At 40.9% G+C, this 23,433-nt stretch overlaps 1 protein-coding gene across 1 annotated transcript; it reads right to left on the bottom strand.

Annotated features, from left to right (window-relative positions):
* Window positions 1-1,855: 1,855 nt before the first annotated feature.
* LOC125500768 lies at window positions 1,856-17,878 on the bottom strand. Its single transcript, XM_048654765.1, has 3 exons — window positions 17,482-17,878; window positions 2,299-2,401; window positions 1,856-2,009 (listed from the first exon to the last, which is right to left on the bottom strand). The coding sequence occupies exons 1-3, from the start codon at window positions 17,810-17,812 to the stop codon at window positions 1,985-1,987; spliced, it is 459 nt and encodes a 152-aa protein (XP_048510722.1). The 5' UTR covers window positions 17,813-17,878; the 3' UTR covers window positions 1,856-1,984.
* Between the last annotated feature and the right edge of the window lie 5,555 nt (window positions 17,879-23,433).

Here is a 23,433-nt window from a genome sequence, read left to right on the forward strand (position 1 = left end):
GCACCTGGCTGCTGAGTTACGCTAGTTCACCGTTAGTTATTGCTTGGAAACGGAATATTTGCTCATTGGATTTTCACCTCGGAGTTTATTTTCATGAAAATTTACGAAATCTCAATCACGACGACGAGACGAGTAATCGATGATTATATGAGGCAACGGGATTTGTTGCTAAACGAGGGGGTCCGAAGTATCAGTTTTGTTTGCGGTTGATTTAGAGTCTACCTCGTACTTGCCGCGATTATCATCTGGTAGAATGTGAAACTCTATACCTGATATCCTATACGACCAGGTGACGACTCAAGATGTAGGTTTTGATAAGTACGAATAGAATATTTCCCAAAATCAATTTACCTATCACGTAAATCAATAATCGAGATGGGCACACTTTGTTCGAGATAAAACTATAATTAGGAATCGTGTAATGTGATCTTGCCTAACTATTCCCGGAGATTTGATCACGATAACCGATAAAACCTTTCCTCAATAGTAGGAAGAATATTGCATTTATCGGCATCGTCGTATCATCGTCAACTGCTGCCCATAGGTTCCAAAGGTAGCTAACGATTGCGTGGTCCCACTCGTTGAAAAATAAGATTCAAGGTAGTTTCGGATTCTTGTGAGACAATTCACACCCCTTGAAATACTATATAGGTATTATTGATTATCACATCGTAAGTCGAATTGAACAGATTATTATTTTTTGATTTCAGTAAATGAACATTGCTTGATTTTTTCTTCGGAACATCGACTTCAATCCTGTCTGCCGATTCTGCGTCGTCTTTTTCGAGCTGGTAATCGAGTGGAACTCGAAACACGACATCGCCAAGTCGTCTCGACGATCAACTTCCCTTCGTCCTTCCCCAGTCGAGATAGAACTGCGGCACATGAGACGTACAACTCCTTTTTTTTCAGCAGAGGTATGTTTCATTCAACTCATCCCTTTCAAGAGCCCCTAGTATAATCTGCCATTCGAAGTCTTGGTATATGAATTGCACCCCCTCAGAAAAGATTTTCTTTCGAAATCCTCCTCATAAAATCAGATCACCCAGTATTAACCATTGGACTTGGAAAATTCATGCATCCCATAATATAATTCATCAGACACGCCAATAAGGCAAGACAAAAATTTATTATCTCATAACTTGGTACAATTTATTATAATTCCAACGTCTTATATACTTATATACTGTATCATAAAATAAGTTATACATCAGGTTACATGATAGGTCATACACTAAGTCACGTATTGCGTTCACTAATTATTGATTTATCATTTGTGTTACAGGTCGCAGTTCCTCCAACATCATTGACCGGACTCCCCCTGTTCATCAGGGGGAGTCCACCGTCCCCTGGGACTGCGCGGCCTCCCACCGCCCCCGGGGTCCCAGGGGACCCGGTCCCCGAGGACATGTCTTCGGGGATGCGGTATCCCCGCAGGAGGGGATACCATATCCCGAGGGACATGTCCTCGGGAACTGGTCTTCGGGGACACGTGTCCCCCCAGGGACACGTCCCCGGGGATGCGGTATCCCCGCTGGAGGGGATGCCGTGTCCTTGGGGGCGTGGCCTTGGGGGAATACGCGTCCTCGAAAATCCCGGGAAAAGGAGGTCCCAAGCGGTCACTCGTTTTCTTGATTTCTCTAGAGAAACGAAAAACAAAGTGTCCGCTTGAGGCCTCCTTTTCCCGGGATTTTCGAGGACGCGTATTCCCCCAAGGCCACGCCCCCAAGGACCCGGCATCCCCTCCAGCGGGGATACCGCATCCCCGGGGACGTGTCCCTGGGGGGACACGTGTCCCCGAAGACCAGTTCCCGAGGACATGTCCGTCGGGATATGGCATCCCCTCCAGCGGGGATACCGCATCCCCGAAGACATGTCCTCGGGGACCGGGTCCCCTGGGACCCCGGGGGCGGTGGGAGGCCGCGCAGTCCCAGGGGACGGTGGACTCCCCCCGATGAACAGGGGGAGTCCGGTCAAACAGCAGCTACGGCGGCAGCATCTCCGGATACCTAAAACATACGAAAAGTGAATTATAATAACGTGTAATATAAGAATAAATTATTACCAATATTATGTTCTATGTCAATATATTAATTCTATGTTATATGATATTATATGTTAATATATTACTGCCAATGTGATGTTATAATATATCAAATTGAATATATTTTTAAAGTGCATTAATAATGACATAATGTAAGGATTTATTACTGCCAATGTGATGTTATAATATATCAAATTGAATATATTTTTATAATACACTAACTTATATCATACTGACTGATAATTATTTCATACCTGTGAACGAATTGTACGATGCCATGTATAACTCCTGCCCTTCGTGGTTGGAAGTTGAATGAGAACTGCGACGAATTAGCCGCCGTAGTGACTGATTGAAAGCCTGAAAGAAAATGTCCCATATGAAATAAAGTAAAATTGTAGACCTGAACCTAAGATATATGAATAAATTCGTTCAGAATAAAACAGCGAAGATTATTTATAAACCTATGATAAATTCCCAAATCCTATAGATAGACGAATTATAGTATTTGAACACGAGCACCACTATCCCGAGGTTGAGAACATTATCACCGACTAATTGTAAGTCCTAATGTAAGAGTTCATTAATGTGTAAGTAATTATGTCTCATTATTCGAAATTTCAACGACAAAGGATATTCCTAGCAAAAAGTTACGACGCAAAATTTTGCTATTCGATATACGAGTGAATTTGGATACCGGATTCAGATGCCTGACGTTGGAATATGCGAATAATCTTGTTCACCCACAAAAAAACGGTGAGCATATAGCCTTAGGTTTTTCTCAAAATCTGAGATGAGAATTTAGAGTTTTTTAATCGGGTTTTCTAGGCGATACCTATGTATTTTGAACTTAGGAATCCGAATATGCAAGCCAGAAAATTCTATCTCCGAAATTAAACAAATTATCGCTAATTTATCGAACTCCAAAGTAAAACATCAAGGTATGTCGACGAGATTTAGCAATGAACACGTGAGTTTATATAGAAATCATGTACATTTTATGATTCAATGAATGAATAAATATATGAACAATCGAATATACGAATAAATGAACACAAATTGAAAAGCATCGAAATCATACAATTACTTAATTCGATTAATTATTAGTCAACAAATAAATAAATAAAAATTCTCATGAAACACTAATCATTAATAACCTGTTCAAAATACTATTAATAAATATCGATTGTTTGATTACTAAAACCGTCTGCAACTATAGACGATTGCTTCGAATATGAGACTATATAGAAATCGTGTATAAATTTTTATATTCAACTAATAAATAAATGAATTGATGACTAACCGAACAAATGAATAAATAAGTGAATGGACACATAAATTTCGAAGCATCGAAATCATACCCGTTGAATAATAAATCAATCAAATAATAAATTGATTATTTATCAGACAAATAAATGAATGAATATCGCTCTCGAAATACTGATAAGTTATCGAACATATTCTCACCATAACGATTATTTGAGCCCAAAGTTATAGCGCTTATTCTTTAAATTCAAAATGAAAGGAATCGGACACCGGATTTGGATTCCTATAAGATTGGAACTCATAATGAATCTTCAGTGGCACAATCGTGTACAGGAAGAGGCCAGTTTTTGCGTGACAAAATATTAAAAATAATCGAAGGGACTGAAAGTTAATCTCGATCTTTCGTACGTCTCATTAATTATGACAAATAGCTCACGAAGGGGTCGCATCGATAAATATAGGGAATGAATATCGATTGATCGGTTTGACAATCGGATCAAGATACAGCTGAGTTCTCACCGTTGAAGGAGGAAGAGTGCACGCCAAACCAGACGGACAATAATCTGAGGTAATCTGACGTGAACTGTAAACGCAACTCAAGTGAGCGAGTAACGCTTCAAGGAATTTTCAAGACCGGTCAACTCGCTCGGGCAAGCAGTAATTGAACAGGGAGACTTTTTCGCAACTCGTAATATCAGGTATGCATTATACGTACAGGATAACCGGGTGTATAGAGGATTTCTTATTTGCGGGGATTTTCATTTTCACGAATCATTAGAGGTTCAAGATCGCCTCGTTGAACTTATGGAGCGATTCAAACGAACCGTGAAACGAAAAATCAGAGGCAAACGCCCGCGGCATATTCAATCAATAAACAATCGATCTTCGAATTCATTCACGAATGACCTACGCTAAAACGCAAAACGCATTATAATTTTCGGAATAAAATCGTTAAAATAGAAACAATGCGGGAGAGCTTGGATCGAAAAATGTTTTGAAAATATTCTTCAATTTTTCTGTGTACCTGTATCAATTCAACTGGTTTTTTTGTCTCAAAAACAACAAACAGGCGAGATCCTACAAAAACTGAATAACGCATGGATTATCGAATGAGTATAAGAAAAATAAAAAGCGCGAAGAATGATTGGGAGAGCATTCCGATTTAAGGGTTGAAAAAAGTACGAAAGATGATTTCCGAGTCATTTTTTTTTTTCAGACGATCTCGCGTGCGCAATCGGTTTTCTATAATTTCGTAAAGGCTACGTTACACCACGTCGTATATATATATTCATACATGTGAGGTGAAAGGTGTATACGGTACACACCCCATAAACGTGTACGTACAACCGACGTATACTTTCCTACCCCGTGAATATCGGACGAATTACATTGTGTTAAAAGTACAATAAAAGCCGTATGAAAGAGAACTCGGGCTTTGTGGGCAGCCGACCATGTCCCAAAACTACTGAAAAGATTTTCTCAAACGAAGCAGAGCCCCGCAGCCGTCTCTCTCCACGCCATCTACGATCGCCCCGAGCTACGGCACGGGCAATGAGATCACAAAACTGAAGCGCCAGCTGAGAAAACATTTTCTAACATGTCCAGACCTAGTAAACCTACCATAAAAGTCTGTGTGCCAAAATCTATTTCTATCGCCACTGTTCGCTTAACTTCGCTTCTCGCCCCGTTCACGTACGCCTACATGGATTTTGATTTCCCCTTCGTCGTATTCAGGAACGTATATTATACCTGCTTCAAATAGCAATCATAACATAAACCACCCTTTGTTTTTTTTTTTTTGTTTTTTTTTTTTTTTAAAGAAAAGAAAAAGTGTGATCGCTCTCAGCCCTTTGGTGACACTATATATAGACCTTATTAATACCCGTAGAAGACCGAGTAGGGTGGAAAAAAAAATAGTGAAAAAATATCTCACAGATGAATGAGTCTGATTCTAGAGTCTCAGGTGCAGCGAGTGATTTGTCTTTCTCCCTTTTATATTTCCTGACGGTGGTTCGCTAGCCTGGGAGAGTCTTTGGCGTCGGATTGCGGCGCGTGAGATAAGAAGATGGAATCGTATCTGTGGTCGTTATAAATCATAATCAAGTTCACCCCTCGTCTGCATCGGATGCCGCGGGTGTACAGGACCGTTTGCGGCTGTAATTTCAACGAAACGTGTTGAAATGCGAAGGAACCGATTTGTATGCTACACCCACGCGTCAAAGGGACCGCTGGGCTCGGGGGTCGACGCCGTCCAACGAGCCCCGAGCCGCCCATCAAAAGGATTACTAAAATATGCTCCACGGTCTTTATGTAACACGCTAATCCCTACCATTTTCTGAACGGACACCCGCCCGCAACCGTGTCTTTTTTAAAATCACGCGTTTCCCTTCTTTATTTATCATAACCGCGGCACATGCACCGCCAGTCTTGTACGCGCTCTTCAAATTACGGCTTCACGTTCTCTTCCTTCTGTTTTTTTTTTTTTTTTTTCTAACACCCTTAATTATTCGATATATCGCATAGAAAATTATACAATAAATTCAAAGCAACGAGCGGTGTGAAAACTCCTTGGGGTCTGAATGAATAAAAAAAGGCTTGAGAAAAAAGGTGGGGAAAAAAAAAAAAGAAGAAAAGGGGAACGGTTGTTTCGTTTTTCCGGGCGCAGTACGTAAAAGTTGCGCACATGCTTCGTTAACAGGAAGAAGCGTGTTTCTTAAATTTTTCCCTGATTATAGGGAGAGTCCTGTTTTTCCCCCGACGCTGTGTAACTCTCTTCTCCAGCAGTTTGAGAGAAGTTGTCCTACCAAAACACGATAAATCATGAAATTCATTAGAAGAATCTCCCCGAATACATTTGTTTGGCTCTTGTGTCAGCCTCTCGATCCTTTGGTCTGACACTCGGTGTCCCGTTTCGCCGGGTCTTCGTCGTTCGCATCTTCTTTCTTATTCCCCGCACCGCACCTCCGCATTATATAAATACATATACTTATGTAAACCTACTTAATATAAACGCACGCGAACACGTGGTTCGTTTAGTAACGCATCTGTTCTCTTCTTATTGGTAATTTCTTGCTCGAACAACCACTCGAATTCACGCGTGAGCTGCGGTCTCACACCGATTGCTGATGACAACTCGCTGATAGTGCGACGTTCCGCGATTTCCCCGACGATCAAAGTCACTCGATATCGTCCCGTTTCTCTTGCACTCTCTCTCTCTCTCTTTACACCCGTTCGTTCGATAATTTTATTTCTCTTTTTCCGACTTTCATACAAAACACGTCGTGTGATATCCCCACAATTACGTTACTCGTTCATTTATACCGCGGTTTATCGTGTTTAACACAAATCAAACATGATACAAGGTGAGAATCATTTGTCTATCTTTTTATTTTTACCGAAAAACAAATTTTTGCAGATCAGTTATCAAGACTAAACGTTGAACGAAGGAACAGCTGAAAATTGCGCGAGCTGATAAAAGAGAAAAAGACAATCAAACCAAAAAAAAAAAATCAACCGAGAATCGTATATTCTATTTTTCGTACAGCTCGTCGTGATGTCTGCGCCAACGACCCGTTTCGATACCAGCGGGGAGTCAGATCGAAAAGGAAAAAGAACGATAGCCCTTTGGTTTTAATCCGAGAAATCAAAAGATGAGAGTATAAGAGACAACCGACGGACAGGCACATTAAGTTCAGATATTTTTCATTCGTTCGTTTTATTCTTTTTTTCTTTTTTCTTTTTTCTTTTTTCTCAGAGGGTCGGATTCAATTTCGTCCAAAGGTATTGTAAATCGCGGAATATAATTAGACGGCTGATGCACCTAACATGACGTTTGACATGAGTCGTTCTTTGCCCGGGCATCTATAATCCGTTCAAGTTATATAGTTTGCTGTACAATTCTGTACTCACTTTCCCCACGATTATTTCATGTAAAATTTATTATTCTCTGAATAGTAACGGCGCAGACGACCCGCAGCTGGATATTTTATAATAGCTGCACACGTCCTTTTGATTTTGTCGTTAATATTATTGGGATGCTGATCTAGAAAGCGATGTATAAATGAGGAACTGGGTATATTGGTCATCAATCTTTCATTGAGCATTTTGAGAAACGGTGTCAGGTTATAACTACGGTCACGAAGGTCGGTTCTTTTTTCAAATAGGATTACATCACATCCTAGCGCTGAAAATATATGGGAGTAGCGTATCTCCTGCATCCGCAAATGTGCATCTTTCAAGTCCGGTAGAACCGACCCTTCAAACTTTTTTTTTCCCTCCATTTAGTTTTTTTTTTTGCCTACGTTTCTTTTGCTACCGCATTTTTTTCTCTCCAAGGATCTACCGCTGGATAGAAGGGGGATTATCTACATCCGGTCAGTTTTGTTTAACCATTTTTTTTTTTAATCCTCATATTTATATTTCAGAAATCTATTCGGGATATCAAGTGGTTTATTGATCTATTCTCATCGCTTCCATTCATCTGAGAAAGATCTTCAATACTTGAATGGTATATATATATTTGCCACTTTAGGAATAACCTATACTGCATACCGAGATCATTTTTCTCGATGAATGCTTCTTGCTTCTTTAATACGATTCTTACTAAAAAGGAAAAAATTTTTTTCCAATATTATTTTTCTCTTTTCGTTCCGACATCCTGCGATCTCGGGGCGCAGGTTGAAATACTCTTCATTCGCAGACGTGTTGGTTAGGAAAGAAAAAAAAATCCACGACGACAAAAATTTATTTAATCGCGCTAATTGCCGCGAGGGAACTGAAAATTTTGTTGGAAAAAGAAAGTGGCCGAGAAAAGAAAACCAAGCCATGTCGGGGTGCAGGTATGAGAACTAAAATATGGCAGATTAGCATAATGTGGGAGATGGGTAAAAAACATTTTGACTCGCCATGAGAGATACGTCTGGTCTATGGGGCTGAAAAATATTCTGACACGGGTTTAACATTTTTATGTAAAGGTTGAGGTGGACCACATTTTCGGGATTAGCGGTATAGCCCTGGCTTTCCACCCGCCGCAGAAGTGTTGGAAGACGAATTTAAATATAGAACGCAGCCAAAATTCACGACCCCCGTAACTATTCTCATTTGTTTTGTTTTTTTTCTTAATACACCTGAATATTTTTTGTCCCTTTCATCAACATGGAAAATTCTTCTCAAAGCACCCGCCATTTTTTACTTTTCTTTTCACTCTTCAAAACTCGTGCGGTTACCCACATTTTTATATAATTACACCACGACTGGCTGGATACGTACGCTTTTTTCCACTGCGTTAAAAACAAAGAACAAAAAAAAGAAAAATGGTAAAAAGAAAATAACTCGCCGCGTTCGCCGGTTGAAATAAATGTCGGTAATTATTTGGATAGGGGAAGTCTTTTCTCGGCAAAGAGCGAATGCCACGAAACCACCTGTGTGACAGGACTTATTCCCTTGAACTATATATAGTGCCCGAGAAAACGCGAGGCTTTGGTTAAATATGGTGGAGAACCGCCGTTTATTTATCACACTGATGGCACTCATCCTTCAGACTAAATACCAGAAGTATGTCGGAATTCCCGCTGCGCAAAACATTTGAGATTTTAGCGGTGCCCGCGGTACGCGGGGTCCTTGGGTTCGAACTTTTCATATGTTAATTATTCGCGTTTAAGCGCAACTTAATACTCCGAGCTAATCTCCAACTTAACAAGATGGAATGAAAAAACGAAAAAAATTAAGAAAACGAATAAAATTATAGTTGATGCAAATCGTGAAAGAATAATGTTGCATTGCATTCCTTCTGGAGAAGCCTACCTCGAGAGTATTTCCCAAATGTCTTTCGGATACCCCGAATTTTTTTTCCTTACCCCCCCCCCCCCCCCACCCCCTCCCTCTTCGGAGGTTGTCCGAGGAAGGCGTATATTATAGCAGCTGACCGCTGTACCGCCGGTGCAGATGTAACATCAAATTTCAATTTGCGTGGCACAATTGGGTAAGTGTAATTTTTCATTTTAACGACGGATGACCAACTAAAAGTGCATCCTTCTTCAGCCCTCTACCGACGAATGAATACGTAAGGAATACCCTTTCATCGGACTCGACCGGAAATGGTCGCCGAGTTTTTTGATTCTATTTTAAACGATGTCCGTTAGCTGGCCTAATGACGGTGCGATTTGCATATCAATCGCATTTCGCTGTAACGAAGGGAGGACGAAATGCGGTATAAATATACATTTATAGATTTCTGTTTCCGTTCATTTGGCTGTCCGTTTTCGAATTGATGTCGAAAATATAAAATATAGATGAGGAATAAAATGTTGATTGATAATAGAAAAATTTGAACCGAAATATTTTACTTGTAAAATTCAAATTAACAAGTATTCGAAATACACTTCATTTCCTGACCATTGACATCCCCCACAGATGTGACAACAATAAGTGTTACGATCCCATCAGCGATCGTTAGTTATTCCATTATGCGAACGTCGTCACGGGTTTCGAATTACGGAAAATTTTTGAGAAATTTTCTCTCGAAGAAGACGCGTGTCTGTGGATGCACCGGCTACGCTGACAAAGGGTAGATCATTTGCAAATATTTTCGACTCTATTGTACAAAAACGAAACCTTTTTTCCATCAGTGACAAAGAAATGTTGATGTGAAAAAGTGCATTGTAATAGTACGTCCTGCTAGTGGGTACTCCAAGTTTCTACCATGACAAATTTATACGTACAACCATCTATCGTGAAATATTTGAAAAATAATATTAGGAATATATTTTGAAAATATTTTCTGACATCATGTCATAGGTATAACAGGTACTTATTTTTATAATAATAGGTAATCTTCTGTGTCATGGAAGCGTATCAAATTTCGCAAAAATATCTTCTGAAATTCTTGTCCCCTTCGTTGAATGCCATTCAGAAATTGAATCTATTTTTCCATACTCTACGATTTCCCAACGTCCGAATGAGAAAAAGAAAAAAACCAAATAAAATGAAGTCTGAAAATAATTTTGGTCAAATGTTTATTGCGACGAAATTATTTTTTCAATTCTTTCGACTGGAATTGGTCTGGTGGATGAAACCCCATTACGTATTATCCGACGAAATAAATTAGAAGATCGTTATCGTTACAAGTAGGCGATGAAAGTAACGGCAGTAAAAATAACCTACGACACAGTTTTATAGATTAAGCGTACAACGGATCCCATAAGATTTCCGAGGTGTAGACGAAGAGCGTTCGATCCTAAGTGGGTATAAATTTTGAAAAACATTATAAAATTGAGGAAACAAAAATTGTAGCGGGTTTCACGCGATGCGTCTAATAATTACATCGTTAAGTGCTTCGAAAAAGCCCGTGTTTAGTACGATTGGTGAATTAAACGAAAAGTGGTCTGTGAAAACAAATAAAAATCGGGGTACACCGTGGACTGAATAAAAAAGATTAGGCGTAATTCGGAATCAGAAATGTATATTACGGGGTTTTGTAAAGTTTACGGTATCGGTAATCGCTGTGAAACCTGGAGGGGGGCGAGTTCAGGGTGTCGTATAGTTACACGGGGTGGGTACGTCGATGTTAAATTATTTCGGCCCGCACCTGATATCATTAAAGTTCGATTAAGCCATACAATACGGATAAAGAAAAATGTGGTCCGGTATACGCTCCGGATTCATTCGCGAGGCCTCTAAGTGCTGGACGGATCGCGTCAATTACGTGATTACGAGAACCGAGAGCGGTTTAATACGAGTCCGCCACAAACTCGCGAGACTCGACTCCTCAAGGGCCTTTATATCGGTACTCTCATCACTTACCGATCGTCATTACCGCGACATCACACCTCACACTTTTCAAAAATTACGACCCACCGTACCAATTTTCTCGTAATACTGATTCGACGACTATGTGAGAAAAAAAAAACAATGAACAAATCGAACAAAATGAATAAAAATTACTGCACACACGTACAGCGGTGTCATTATATTTACGGTATACGTTACTCCCTTACGCTCGATTTTATTCCCCCTCCCCCCCTTTCTCTCTCCGACTCGACAGTCGGTTCTCATTCAACTTTCCTCCCAATATTCCTCTTCTTTATATTCCGAACTGGCTTAATTAATTTCATGTCATTATCGAAATTGGTAAGTGCATGAATTGAACGGTGAACTACACTTCACCGTACAACTTTCCAAAAGATAATAATTAAAGTAATAACTACGAAATTTATTATTGATATTTTTTAGCTTCATTTTTTATCGATATCAATAAAGAGCCTTCGAAATATTACGTCATATACAGCGAGGAATAAAATCAATTCCATATATAAGAGTTTATATCGTTTTGTATCAACATTATCTACCCGCGTTGGAGAAGAAAGAAAGAAAAAAAAGAAACATTTATATAATTTTTTTCCTCTTTTTTTTTCTCTTTTTGTAAAAGCGAGCGAAACGCGAGCTGGGCGAAATTTCCGGCGTCACGGTCAGCTGCAATTACCGGCGCGGCTTCAGCGCGCGGTAAGTGAAGGCGGGTCGACCTCCGACCTCATAGCTGCACTACGTCCGCCGTAACAGAGGCTGTCGGTAATCACGTACCGCACCGCACCACGCCACGCCACATCGCACGCCAATATATAAATATACTCGTGTACAGCCATATCTCTGCGGCACCACGACGACCACGATATGCGTGTTTCTCGAAGGAACGAAACGGACAACTGTAATTTTCTCATACATACGATTTTGCAAAAATAATTCCACGCACAGATATCAAGTCCGCATAGTTCGCATACCGCGAGTATCGCGTTATGTATATACAGACATTGAAATATTTGTGAATATCGTAACGCAGGCGTTTCGAACGCGTGGAAAAATAATTATCTCGTATATTAAGAATATTAATAATCAATTTTAATTATATTGACAGGTATAACTCGGAGGGTATACCGCGGTTCGTTCAGACGTCCTCTAAATTTTCCGCTGAATCGACGGCTGCCGCGCTGCCGCTGCCGCTTCTGCCGCACGGCGTTAAACGGCTTTGAATTTAATTTCAGCAGCAAATAGAAACGGTGAGAAATATAAAATTTTCAGTAATAATCGTAAAACAGTTGTGAAACCTATGGGTGCGAATAAACATACGTTAAACCCCCAAGCTGCGAACGGTCGAAAGATTCGCAGTGGCTAACACAGTAGAGTCAAACGTTTTCCGCAACGCTATCTAAACGCCGTACAATCTTTCCCCGCAAAATGCATCCGCGGACGCTATTTAACACCGCTTACGCTATAGACGTACAAAATACTCGAAGAAGGAGCCCGCATCATGTCTTTTCATCTTTACGCCTCTCTAGTAATTCTCACATTTATGGTTCAAGGATAATATTTCTATAATAACCCTTTCATACACGTGAATTCCTCTGCGCGACGTGCAAAAAAATATATTTTTCTTTTCACGCCGAATACTTCCTTATGGCGAGTAACTTATGATATCGCGATGAGAAGCCGACGTCTCTTCGATTAGAATCCACGCAATTTGAAATTTTATTGCAACGAACATTCTTTTTTTTTTTCACTTCGAAAAATTTGTGTTGTGGGAGGATTTATCTATTGCGTTGTCGTTTGAACTTAAATTGCGTGTAACTTTTTCGAAGCATTGAAGTTCATTCCGAAGTTATGTACGTATCGGTATAGTATAGGTATATTTAGGATCGTTTAGACGGGCTCCTGCAGGTTTACCGGGAGTTTTCTCAAACCCCAAATGATTATCCCCATTTTCAAAGATTTTGGAAAAAAAGTAGATATTGTCCCGAGATTCGATGGTAAAAAATATGACAGTATAGTTAAGGCCATTTACAAAGAGTCGCGAACGGCGACGCGGACCGATTCTTTGTATTCCGATATTGCTCAATATCCCGGAAGAAATACGAAGCCCTCGAAATGTGTGATTTTCAAAGAAAATTGAATGAAAAAAAATTGCAAACTTACGGCAAACTTTATTTTCACCTGTCACGAAACTTGCAACAAATCTTGCGAGCTGTCAACGGAAGCCTAGTTAAATCATCAATTTGCTATTCAATAAAATTTTATTTCTCTGACCTTTGGCGCGATGGGAATTTATTTTTCTATATCCGCTGAGCCGAGAATAAGAGAACCGAGTCTACGAAAAATTGAAAAATAAACGAAGAGACTAAAAAAACTAGGATACGAAATGACGGGTGAAATTATACGTTATTATAATTCAAGCATCGAATACCGATAGCATAATAATGTGATCAGGATCAATTGCTGTCTGAAAATATCTCGCTGCCATTGATGTACGTACCTACACCACATCAGCCGGAATCGCGCAACCGTATGATTTTGATCCGAATCTCTCAAAGCAGAAAATAATTCTATCGATTTCACCGTGAAATTTCATGGATTGTTAACGTACGCCACTGAGGTCAGACATTACCGAGCAATGCACCCATTGCAGGCGGTAGTCATGCTGTCGGACGTAAGTCGTGACCGACTTTAACCGCGAGTAGAATACCTGCAACAAGTGATCTTGCTCCCGCTTAAACTATACCTATACCTCTACCGACCTTATATCTGTATATACGGCCGCTTTTATGTTTTCTGCAAGAGTTTATCAAAAAAGCGAGACAACGGATTGGTCGAGCGAAAGCCCTCACCCAGCCAATAACTACTATACACGTAGGATACCTACGTACGTACGTATGACGTATACCCCAAGGCAACAATAATAGCCCGAGCTCCGCTCCCATTACGGGAATATAAATCATATTATACCTTGTACATGGACTTCTTTCTTTCTTTCTTTCTTTTTTTTTTTTTTCTTTCAACTTTATCCGCTGCAGCATCCCATGTTCGTTCGATGTATGTACGCGATTTTGACTCTTGCGCGTGGTAGGTATACCTACGTATCGTATGCATCACGTGATAGGTGAAGAGGTCAGGAATAAAAATGAAGCTGGTAAGAGAAATGATGAAAACAAAAAAAAAAAAAAAAATCAATCTCTCAAAACGATCCCCCTCCCGATCCTCGACGGAACGCCGTGTGCTATACCGTAACGAACGATGAGCTGCGTTGGTCAGGCGCGTTAGCTCGGACGGGGTCAAAATTAATCGCATTTTTTGTTTTCTTTTTTTTTTAAGAAGAAATTTTTTGTATCCTATTCCTCACGACAATTACAAAGTATACGACGGTCTGGTACAAATAACCTCCCAGCTATTTTCTATTATCGATGGTTAATTAATTAGGAAAATATATGATATCATATACTGTGTGTATACCATCCATGTTATTACATGAACCTGTTTTCTTGAATACAAAAAAAAAAAAAAAAAGAAATGGGAAGAAAAAAACCGACCGCAACTTTCTGCATATAACTCGAATCATGACGTACGACGTGCGGTATAGAATCCAAGGTGAGACTCGGCGCGTTAAAAATTGGCAATAAATTTCATTAAACTATTCGCCCTGCGCATGAGATCGTTTATAATGAAAGCAGATCATGGGTGTGCTTCGGACACGTTTGGATTATATTTTCAATTTCGACTCGATTATGAATAACGATTTTCTCATATACCACGCGCACCCATACGGCTACGAGTGCCCGTCACGGATACGCGAAAGCCGCATCTGTGCAGCGGGACACTAAAATTATCAACCATAAAATTTTAATTAACGTTTCTTAATCTAGACACGATCGTGTACCGCGATTATAATTATAAATGAAAATTGATTAATTATTTTACTCGATCGTACGTCAAGCAAAGTCCCATGAAAGCAGAGAATGAAAATGAAAAAGAAGAAAGAGAAAAAAAAAGGTTTTTAAATTCAAAAAACCCGATAAATGTAATGATTATTTCGGAGTAAGTTCGCGTGTTGCATATTGGCTGTAAAGAATTGCATCTGTGCTATACATATACGTATAGCTTCGTATATATTATTGCTCATATGTAATTGAGCTTGCACACCTGTACCTCCTAGCGAGTAAGTATACGTTGTGCGGATACACCAGCAAAAAATTTTAATCATCATAAACTGTATGAGTTTTAATCGAGCACATTGCACACAACAGTTCGCTAATTTCTGACTACCTTAAATCATGTCTCGAATCGAGCGCTTCGCGCAGTGGAACGCCAACGGAGTGGGGGAACGGTAAATCAATTTTCTCAGGGTATGTATAAAGTAAAAACGAAGAAAAGAAGAAAAAAGAAGAAGGAATAAAAAAAAAAATCGGATGTAAAAAAAGAAAAGAAAGAACAAATTTCGAGCGGTAATTCGCGCGCTGTTTTGCCCGGGGGATTCGCACGGATCGCTTACGCGGCTCCCGCTCCTCGATCCCTGACCTATCGTACGTACATGTAATATATATATATATACCTACACATATATGTGTGTACATATCGAGTGCAACGTATTTACGAATAAAAAAAAAAGAAAAGAATAAAAAAAACATTGCTCAAAACGCGTGCAGCACGCTACTCCGTCCGGATCTCCGTAGGGAAGGAGTTCGTTACCCCTGTTGAAAAAAGAACGAAAATAAATTAAAAGAACGGAAAAAAAAAAAACAAAAAAACAACCAAAGAGTACGGTGGGTAGTTTCAATTGACGTTGCCTCTCTGTGCTACCGAGTAAGCGAGTCAACAACGACATTAAATTTCGTTACGGTAAGTTCCAAGTATGATGGGAAACGAACGTGTCGGTTGTACCGTACATCGTGGCTTTTAAAATTCACTGCGGCGGTGTTGTAGTACATGTAAGTTGAAGTTGAGAAGCTGAAGTTCGTAAGAGCCGCAGGTGCGGTTTAGGATCAAGTTGCGCAAAAATGCGGAAATCGCAACATGGCGTCGTGGCGGGGCGGTTCGGACGATACGTACGTACGTACGCAGGTACACGTACAACCCGTGGTAACACGAGTAGGTCTCGATTAATGAGCGATACCCGCGCAGCGCCCTTACAAGTCGACGTGTACCGCAGGGTCTCAATGTGGTCGAAAGATATTTCACCGCGAAACCAAACCGATTTGACACGCCGCTGGTAACAAACTGCAATTCTTAAGGATTCATTTCCGCGCACGTATTCAGCGTAATACGTCTTATTCCAAACGAAGAAATGAAATCTACTCTTTCCAATCGTACACCCGTGCACGTGATCCTTTGAATTCGAAAAAAAAATCCTTTCGTCGATGAAAAAAATCAGGGGTCGTGCGTTGAATTTTTGCATTTTCAAGTGCATAATAGGGATAGCGTGCGAGTAATACTCGGTTCCGATCTGGTTCAAGTATCGTTTGCAGTAGCTAGGAATCGGTGATCCGATACGATACACGGTGCGGAATTCTCATACAGAGTTCAGGATCGCGATATCGTTGGAATTTCACAAAAGTACCGCTGCACGAGTCTTTCCGTATTTGCGGAGAATGGGAAGAAAAGTAAAATGAAATGAAATGAAACGAAACGGAAAAAAAAAAAAAGAAGTAAGAACTCAATCCTCCATACGGAGCCCGAGGGATCGCATGTGAATTCGCCACGACTTTATATCGTATCATTACCTATTGGCTTCCCATCATGCGATGCTACCTGTGCGCGAGGAGGTAGAGGTACGCCTCTATTCCGTAATTACTGCAGAAAATTAGCCATAGCACAGAAATCGCGTACTCCGTACCCATATACCCCCGTTCAGGAAGCTACGCGCGCGCCTCGCTAATCACTTTCACCATTCGGTTCCCAGAGGATTCTTCATTCCGCTTTTCGTTTCGTTCGAATCTTCGCCCGCCGTTGCGTTGGGTCGAGTTTTTCGAAAACCCGTAGAGAATTGAAAAAATAAGAAAAACAAAACAAACAACTGTGTCTAAATTCAATTCGACTTGAATTACCACGTACGTTCGAGTGGAACAGAGTGTTCGGTTAGTTAAAAGGTACATGTGAATAATACCACGTTGCTCGACTTCAGGACTCCGCGCGTCATGATACCGCCGTGTAATTTCACTTCCTAGTTCCCACACTCCCTGTGTACGAACTGTGCCTACCGCCAAGGATAATCATATACCTCGAACGACGCGAAGTTCATCGTTAATTCACTTAAGATTCTGGCAACGAATCGTCGAATCTACATCCTCAATTCTTGCCTATCATTTTTTTTTCTTCGCCTTTATCAATCGCGTAAAATCATTCGACCTTCGACTCACCGCTCTCCGAGGGTCGGTGTCGCGTGGTTCGCGATCCTCTTCTTTCGTTGGACATCTTCGTTTCGTTTCGTTTCTCTCTTCTTCTTCTTCTTCTTCTTTGGTACGGCGCGGTTACGTGACGGACAGGTGACCACCGCATAGGGCCTCGAATATCGTTTCGAGATGCACCCCCTGGGATACGGTACATGAAGGAGGAGTCGAAGCGGAGGTGGCTAACTACCAAATAACCATCTCCGCACACCGACGCAGGAGATAAATTCAGAGACCAAGGGCCTCGGCTGAACCGAGGGTTCGCGGTACGTATGGAAGGGATTCGGTCGTAACGCTGCATCGGACACGAGCCGTTGTTCAGCTACTCCGACACGCTCTCTTAATCATTAGCTTGAGCCGGGCTGTACTGAAAAACGAAAAGATACAAAAAAAAAATGACGACAACAATAATGGTAATAATAATAACGATAAATTTACACGAGACGAAAACGAAAACAGTTCGCGAGCTTTTTTCTGACGGAGCATCGGCGGTACTCGTAGCCGCGAGTGAGAAATTAAATTAACGTTAATCCGGAGCACCGGTGTCTACGTACTTTACGAATCGCATCCCCCGAATCATGAACATGTATCGAGTTCTAACCGTTATCTGCGTAATTTCAGATTCCACGATTCCTGTTTTAATTTGTTATAATTTCTACGTGTTATTAACTTTCTTCTTTCTGAATACGACATTCGCGAATCGCACGTCCCGTTCCCATCAGACGTTCGTCCGCCTTTCTCGTTTGTAAAACGAACACGCCTATACAACCCGAGGAATGAGGACATTAGATGATCTCTTTAGATATGAATTTATCGTATAAAACGTGCCTTGCTTTCCTTACAAGAGATTTTTCTCAAAGGAGGATAAAGAAAGAAGAGAAAAAAAAAACGAATAAAAATGGAGAATTCGTCGAAAGTGAAAATTTTCCGATACTCATTTATTTCGTTATAAGGACCACACCGAAAGCGATTTTTTTATACGTACAATAATATCATTGAATCGGATACGCGCGCGCTACCAAACTGCGAGCGTCGAATTGAATTTGTCTTGCAGTGGGTACCCGGCGTGTCGAGTGAAATACTCACGTTATTTTACGTGGGGTAAGTTCGCGGCGTAACAATTCCGATATCTCGAAGTTTATACCGTGGAGACGACGTGCTTTACGGAAGACACGTTTCCACGATAAATCCTCTCTGTAAAATCCCCCCCTTCCCCCCTCCCCACCCCCCAATCATTCTGTTACAGGGAGACTAAAAAGCCACTCCCACGCTACTATAACCGTGCGACGGCACGAGATCCGTGAAAATTGACGGAGAAAATTTCCACCTCGTCGAATCTCTTATAAATCACATCGGATCGAAGTCGGTGGTCCGAATCGTGCGTTTGTCATCGAACGTCGATTTCTCATCCCCTAAACTTCATTCTCGGAATCTGGAATCTCACGTCGCTCGTCGATTGGTAAGAATCTACGATCAAAGGAACGAAAATCGATAACCCGTAATCTTCAATTTCCCGAATCACAGAGATCCTTCTTCCCTCCTCTTGATGGAAACGTGGGTGAAATTCGTCCGGATCGAGTTAAAAAATATTCCTAGAAAACCTCCTCATCTATAATTTACGGTAAAGATCTCGGATCGAGTCCCGCATTTCTTTAATGGGACACAATCGAATAAGCGGTTAATATTTATCATCGTCAATTTCACAGCGGTTTAAGAGACGTTGCAGTGTATTTCCGCGGAAGAACGTGAACGAACGAAAAGAAACGAGACGAACAAATAACTCGCTGCACAGCATGCAGCGAAGCGTGTTGTACAGAGATCGTGACCTAAAAGTTGATGGCTAGTGATCGCGTTCCTGAGCCAAGTTTTTCCATTTTTTTTTTTTTTCCATTTTTTTCTCATTCTCTCCTCCACCGTCAGCCGCAGCGTTGCACCGTGTCTCTCACAGGCGAGCGCGGAACGTGCGCGTTCGACGATGGCAAACGTCGGAAAACTGCTGGACCAGATGACCGGCCGACGATTCAAAATATTACACGAGACAATTCTCAAGCTCTACACCGTAGAACGGTCAGCTGTGGAACTCTCCCACGGTGACCGTTGCCCGGCACGAGTCCGACGTCCTTTTTCTTATCCCGACTGAACTTCCCGAGCGCATAGAGTCACGTCCGAAAGTGACCGCGAGTGGTCCTGGGGGAACGAGTACGAACGCCGAACGATCGCGAGAAGGACGAACGACGGACGTCCCGCGATTTCGAACTTCGTATTATACCTATGTGTATACTTCCGATTGTTGCCGTGTATTTGAGATGTGTACATAAAATACTATGTAACATATATATATATATACCTATATACAGATCAGATCTCGTTCTACGGACCGTAATTCGATCTCCTTGGAATTTCTTTAATAGCACCTTTGTTTTCGTCGGATAAAATTTTCTGCCAACAACTTATCTAATTGACGCGTGATTTGTCACGATGCGTTACGGACACGCGCGTTACAAGGATCGAAATTATTGGAGTACATAAATATGAGCGGATAAAGTACAATAGAGGAAAAAAGAGACTCTGGGCGCTTCGATTGATTCGGGGATTAATTTTATCAATCTATTTTTCGAAGGTATTTGCAGATGCGAAAAAATCTTCGACCCATTTCTACGGTTGTCGAGTTCGTCGTCTCCGAATTATTACAGGCGAAAATTTGGACGGTATCGTAATTTCCGGATTCGTCGACGACCTCGAAAGACTCTCCTTCATACGATTTCCACATTATAACTTTTTTAGTTATAAGTGGTAATATTTTACAAAGGTTTTAAATTAGTTCGTACCACGCATTATAATATACCTGAAATAAGTTTCCCTCGAGGGCCGCTGGTAGCACCATTTTGTATGCATAGGGTAGCTACGAACTGCTTGCCGATTGCTCCGGGCACCGACGAAACGTTCTTTGATTTGAAAACGAAAACCATCCGCGTTCCCAATATCATAATGCTATGGCGCCTCGTCGCTACTCTTACCAAACTATAGGCCAACAATAATAATATTGCCTCCGGCGTATTCAGAATTCCGTTGTACATAATAATAAATTGCTTTAAATTGTGGGCGTCTCGTTTGCACCTGTACCACCGCCGCTACCACACGCGTATCCCTTTGCAGGGAAAAAGAGTCAAGTTTTATACTCCACGAGTATACGTGATGTGGAAAATTTCTATTTGCTACCCTCAAATTTGGATTGCTTTTTTCCTATCGATTGAATTTATTCTTTACGCCCGACTCACGTCTGTCACCGAACATGATACATATATATGCACGTCGCTACAGCGCGACTGTGTGTACTAGACAATTAGTGAATGAATAATTGTTAATTGAGATGAGTTAATACGGTCGAATGGATCGAATGTGTGTATGGCCTGTACACGTGCAGGGCTCGCCGTTAGGACGGGAGCGCAGTCCCTTCGTATTATTTCGAGCACGTTCTTCGTTAAATGGAAAGCGAGATTGCGATGGGACGGGAAAGTGGTAATTTGTGACGCGATTAAGACGTGGGATTATAAACCGTGTCGTGGTCGTGTCTTGTCCAAAGTTTCGTGCGTGACTGGACCGATCATTAAGCCGGCAGAGCATCCGAATCACGCTCGAGGTGCCGGAGGCTTAATTTGTCGAACTCCTCGTTCGAAATCATCTTCAAAATTTCAAAAGTCTAGGCGAGACGTGCACAAATTAAACATTCCTCGCCCGTCCTCCGTGGTAAAGGAAGAAAAAAAAAAAAAAAAAAAAATGAAAAAAAAATCCATCCTCGACTAAATTGTAATTACCGATTCAATCAATAACGAGTACCTAATTTCAATGTCCCTACGATTAAATTCAAGTTCGTTAACTTTTTTTTCCTAATCTTTTTTTTACACGCAGATACATTACGTTCGAAAAATAATTGGCACCAACTGTACGAAACACCTTGGTCTAGACACCACGTTTCAATTTTTCTGCATAGATTTTTTTTTTTTTTTTTGTGAACAAAAAATATTTCTGTCAATTTTTTTCGCCGAAATACTTTTTATACGGTACATCGCGAAGCCGTACCCCGAAAATTGCTCAGTCTCGAGGCGTGCGTTGCGCGTGAGACGCGGTGAGGTATCAAGGTTATTTTATAGACGAGCGTATACGCGGGGAAAATATATCGCTTGAAAATCGGCTATCAACGTAAATCAATGAGCAGAGGAGGTAGATGTACATACATAATGTACGCTTACATAACTGGTCGTCCGCTCTTCATCGGCCACTGACCAGCTGCTACTTTTAGCTGCTGGGCTCATATACTTTGTACGCGCATTCCGTATTATAACCGATTCCTTCTGCAAAAGACGTTAAGCGCATATAGCCATCAAACCCCCGGGGATCAAGATAATAACGAAGATTACAATCATAATTGGCAATATTTTGCTTCTCAAATTCGACCGTACTTTTATACGAAATCTTTGTATATCTATATACGACGAAACTGATTATTACAATAACGGAGAAATATAATAGTCGTTCGGTTCGAGTTGTAGGCCGTGTAGACACCGATTCATCGGTCTACTCATACATACACACTTCGATGAAAGAAAAAAATTTAGAAAGAAAAAAAGACAGAGCCACATTGTGCGTAAAATACGACAAAATATATAATCCGCGGAAGTTGGTTTAAGCTTAGGATCCATTGCATAATTTTGCGGCGGCTTCTCCTGCGTTCGCCGTACAGCAAATGCGGGCTGTACAACGGATGCGCGGAGTTGCATAGCGAGGTTGCAGGTAGCGGCCGTTGAAAAAGGGCTCGTATTTTATCGGAAGTTATGATTGCCCGAGAAGAAACCGAACTGAAATTTATCGAGGAACGTTTGAAACGTCAAAGGTATACCCCGTATAATACACGCCGCAAATGTAGAATTATTTTCATTCTATAACTTCAAACTCTACCAACTTTCAGATCTTCCGTCGAGATTGCTGTAGAATTATGCGGTAGTCAATTGTGGATTTTTTTTTGCTTTTTCTTCATTTTTCAATTTTTTCAATGCTCGTGATTTTTTCCTTTTCTTAACGTTTTTTTCTTTCATAATTTCATCTCCTCTAGCTTTCTCGTTTTCTTCACTCGTCCCAATACCCGGCTCATTTTTTGCCTTGATTGTTAACCGCGTTGTAAAATAAATCATACAATGTTACTCACGTTTTGAGGTATCAGTGTTCAGGTATTTCACTCTGTAATCCGCGCAACTGAAACAAAGAGATCAAAAGATTAAAAAAATTACAAAATAATCGTGGGTTTGCTCAAAGAAATAAAAAGCTTTTTGATCCGCGAGAAAAAATTTGGGGAAAATATGTTGAGCCTTCACCCTGTGCGTGAGCCGGATGAAATTTGCACGAATTTGAAGAAGGTTAAATTTAAAAGTTGTAAATTTTCAAAAACCGAACGTCATCCTCGCGACCCCGTGAGTCGCGCGCGTCTCTCCTTGAGCAATCTGCGTTTCATATCCGATGTCCCGAGTTACGTTTGAATTTTTTTTTTTTTTTTCTCTTATTTCATTAATTGCTGTCTATCCGGGAGAAAGAGATGAAGCAAAAAAGGGTAAGTATAAGGACATGCATAAATATATATATTTATAACAACGGATATTCGAGGAGCGGCGATATCGTAGGAGGTGCGGGTGAAGCGGTTGAAAAGTTGCCCGGAGGGTTAAAAGAGAAGAAAAGAGAAAGAGAAACGAAAGAGAACAGAGGAGGCTTAATTAATGAGACGTACGCAGCAGCAGCTGCCGCTGTAGCTGCTGCCGCTGCTGCTGCTGCTGCTGCTGCTGCTGCTGTTAGCTCGGTGTGGTGGTGCAGATATACCCAAGATGCATTGTAAATATCCGTATAGACAGAAAAACAATTGTCCACGAAGAGAAA

Source organism: Athalia rosae, chromosome 4 (genome assembly GCF_917208135.1).
Source record: "Athalia rosae chromosome 4, iyAthRosa1.1, whole genome shotgun sequence".
NCBI lineage: Eukaryota > Metazoa > Arthropoda > Insecta > Hymenoptera > Athaliidae > Athalia > Athalia rosae.

Coding starts and splice junctions, on each gene's coding strand:
- LOC125500768 (XM_048654765.1), bottom strand. CDS start 17,812: ATGCAGCGTTACGACCGAATCCCTTCCATACGTACCGCGAACCCTCGG. Junction 2,402..17,481: donor ACACCGACCCTCGGAGAGCG/GTGAGTCGAAGG, acceptor ATTTTCTTTCAG/GCTTTCAATCAGTCACTACG. Junction 2,010..2,298: donor ATCGTACAATTCGTTCACAG/GTATGAAATAAT, acceptor CGTATGTTTTAG/GTATCCGGAGATGCTGCCGC.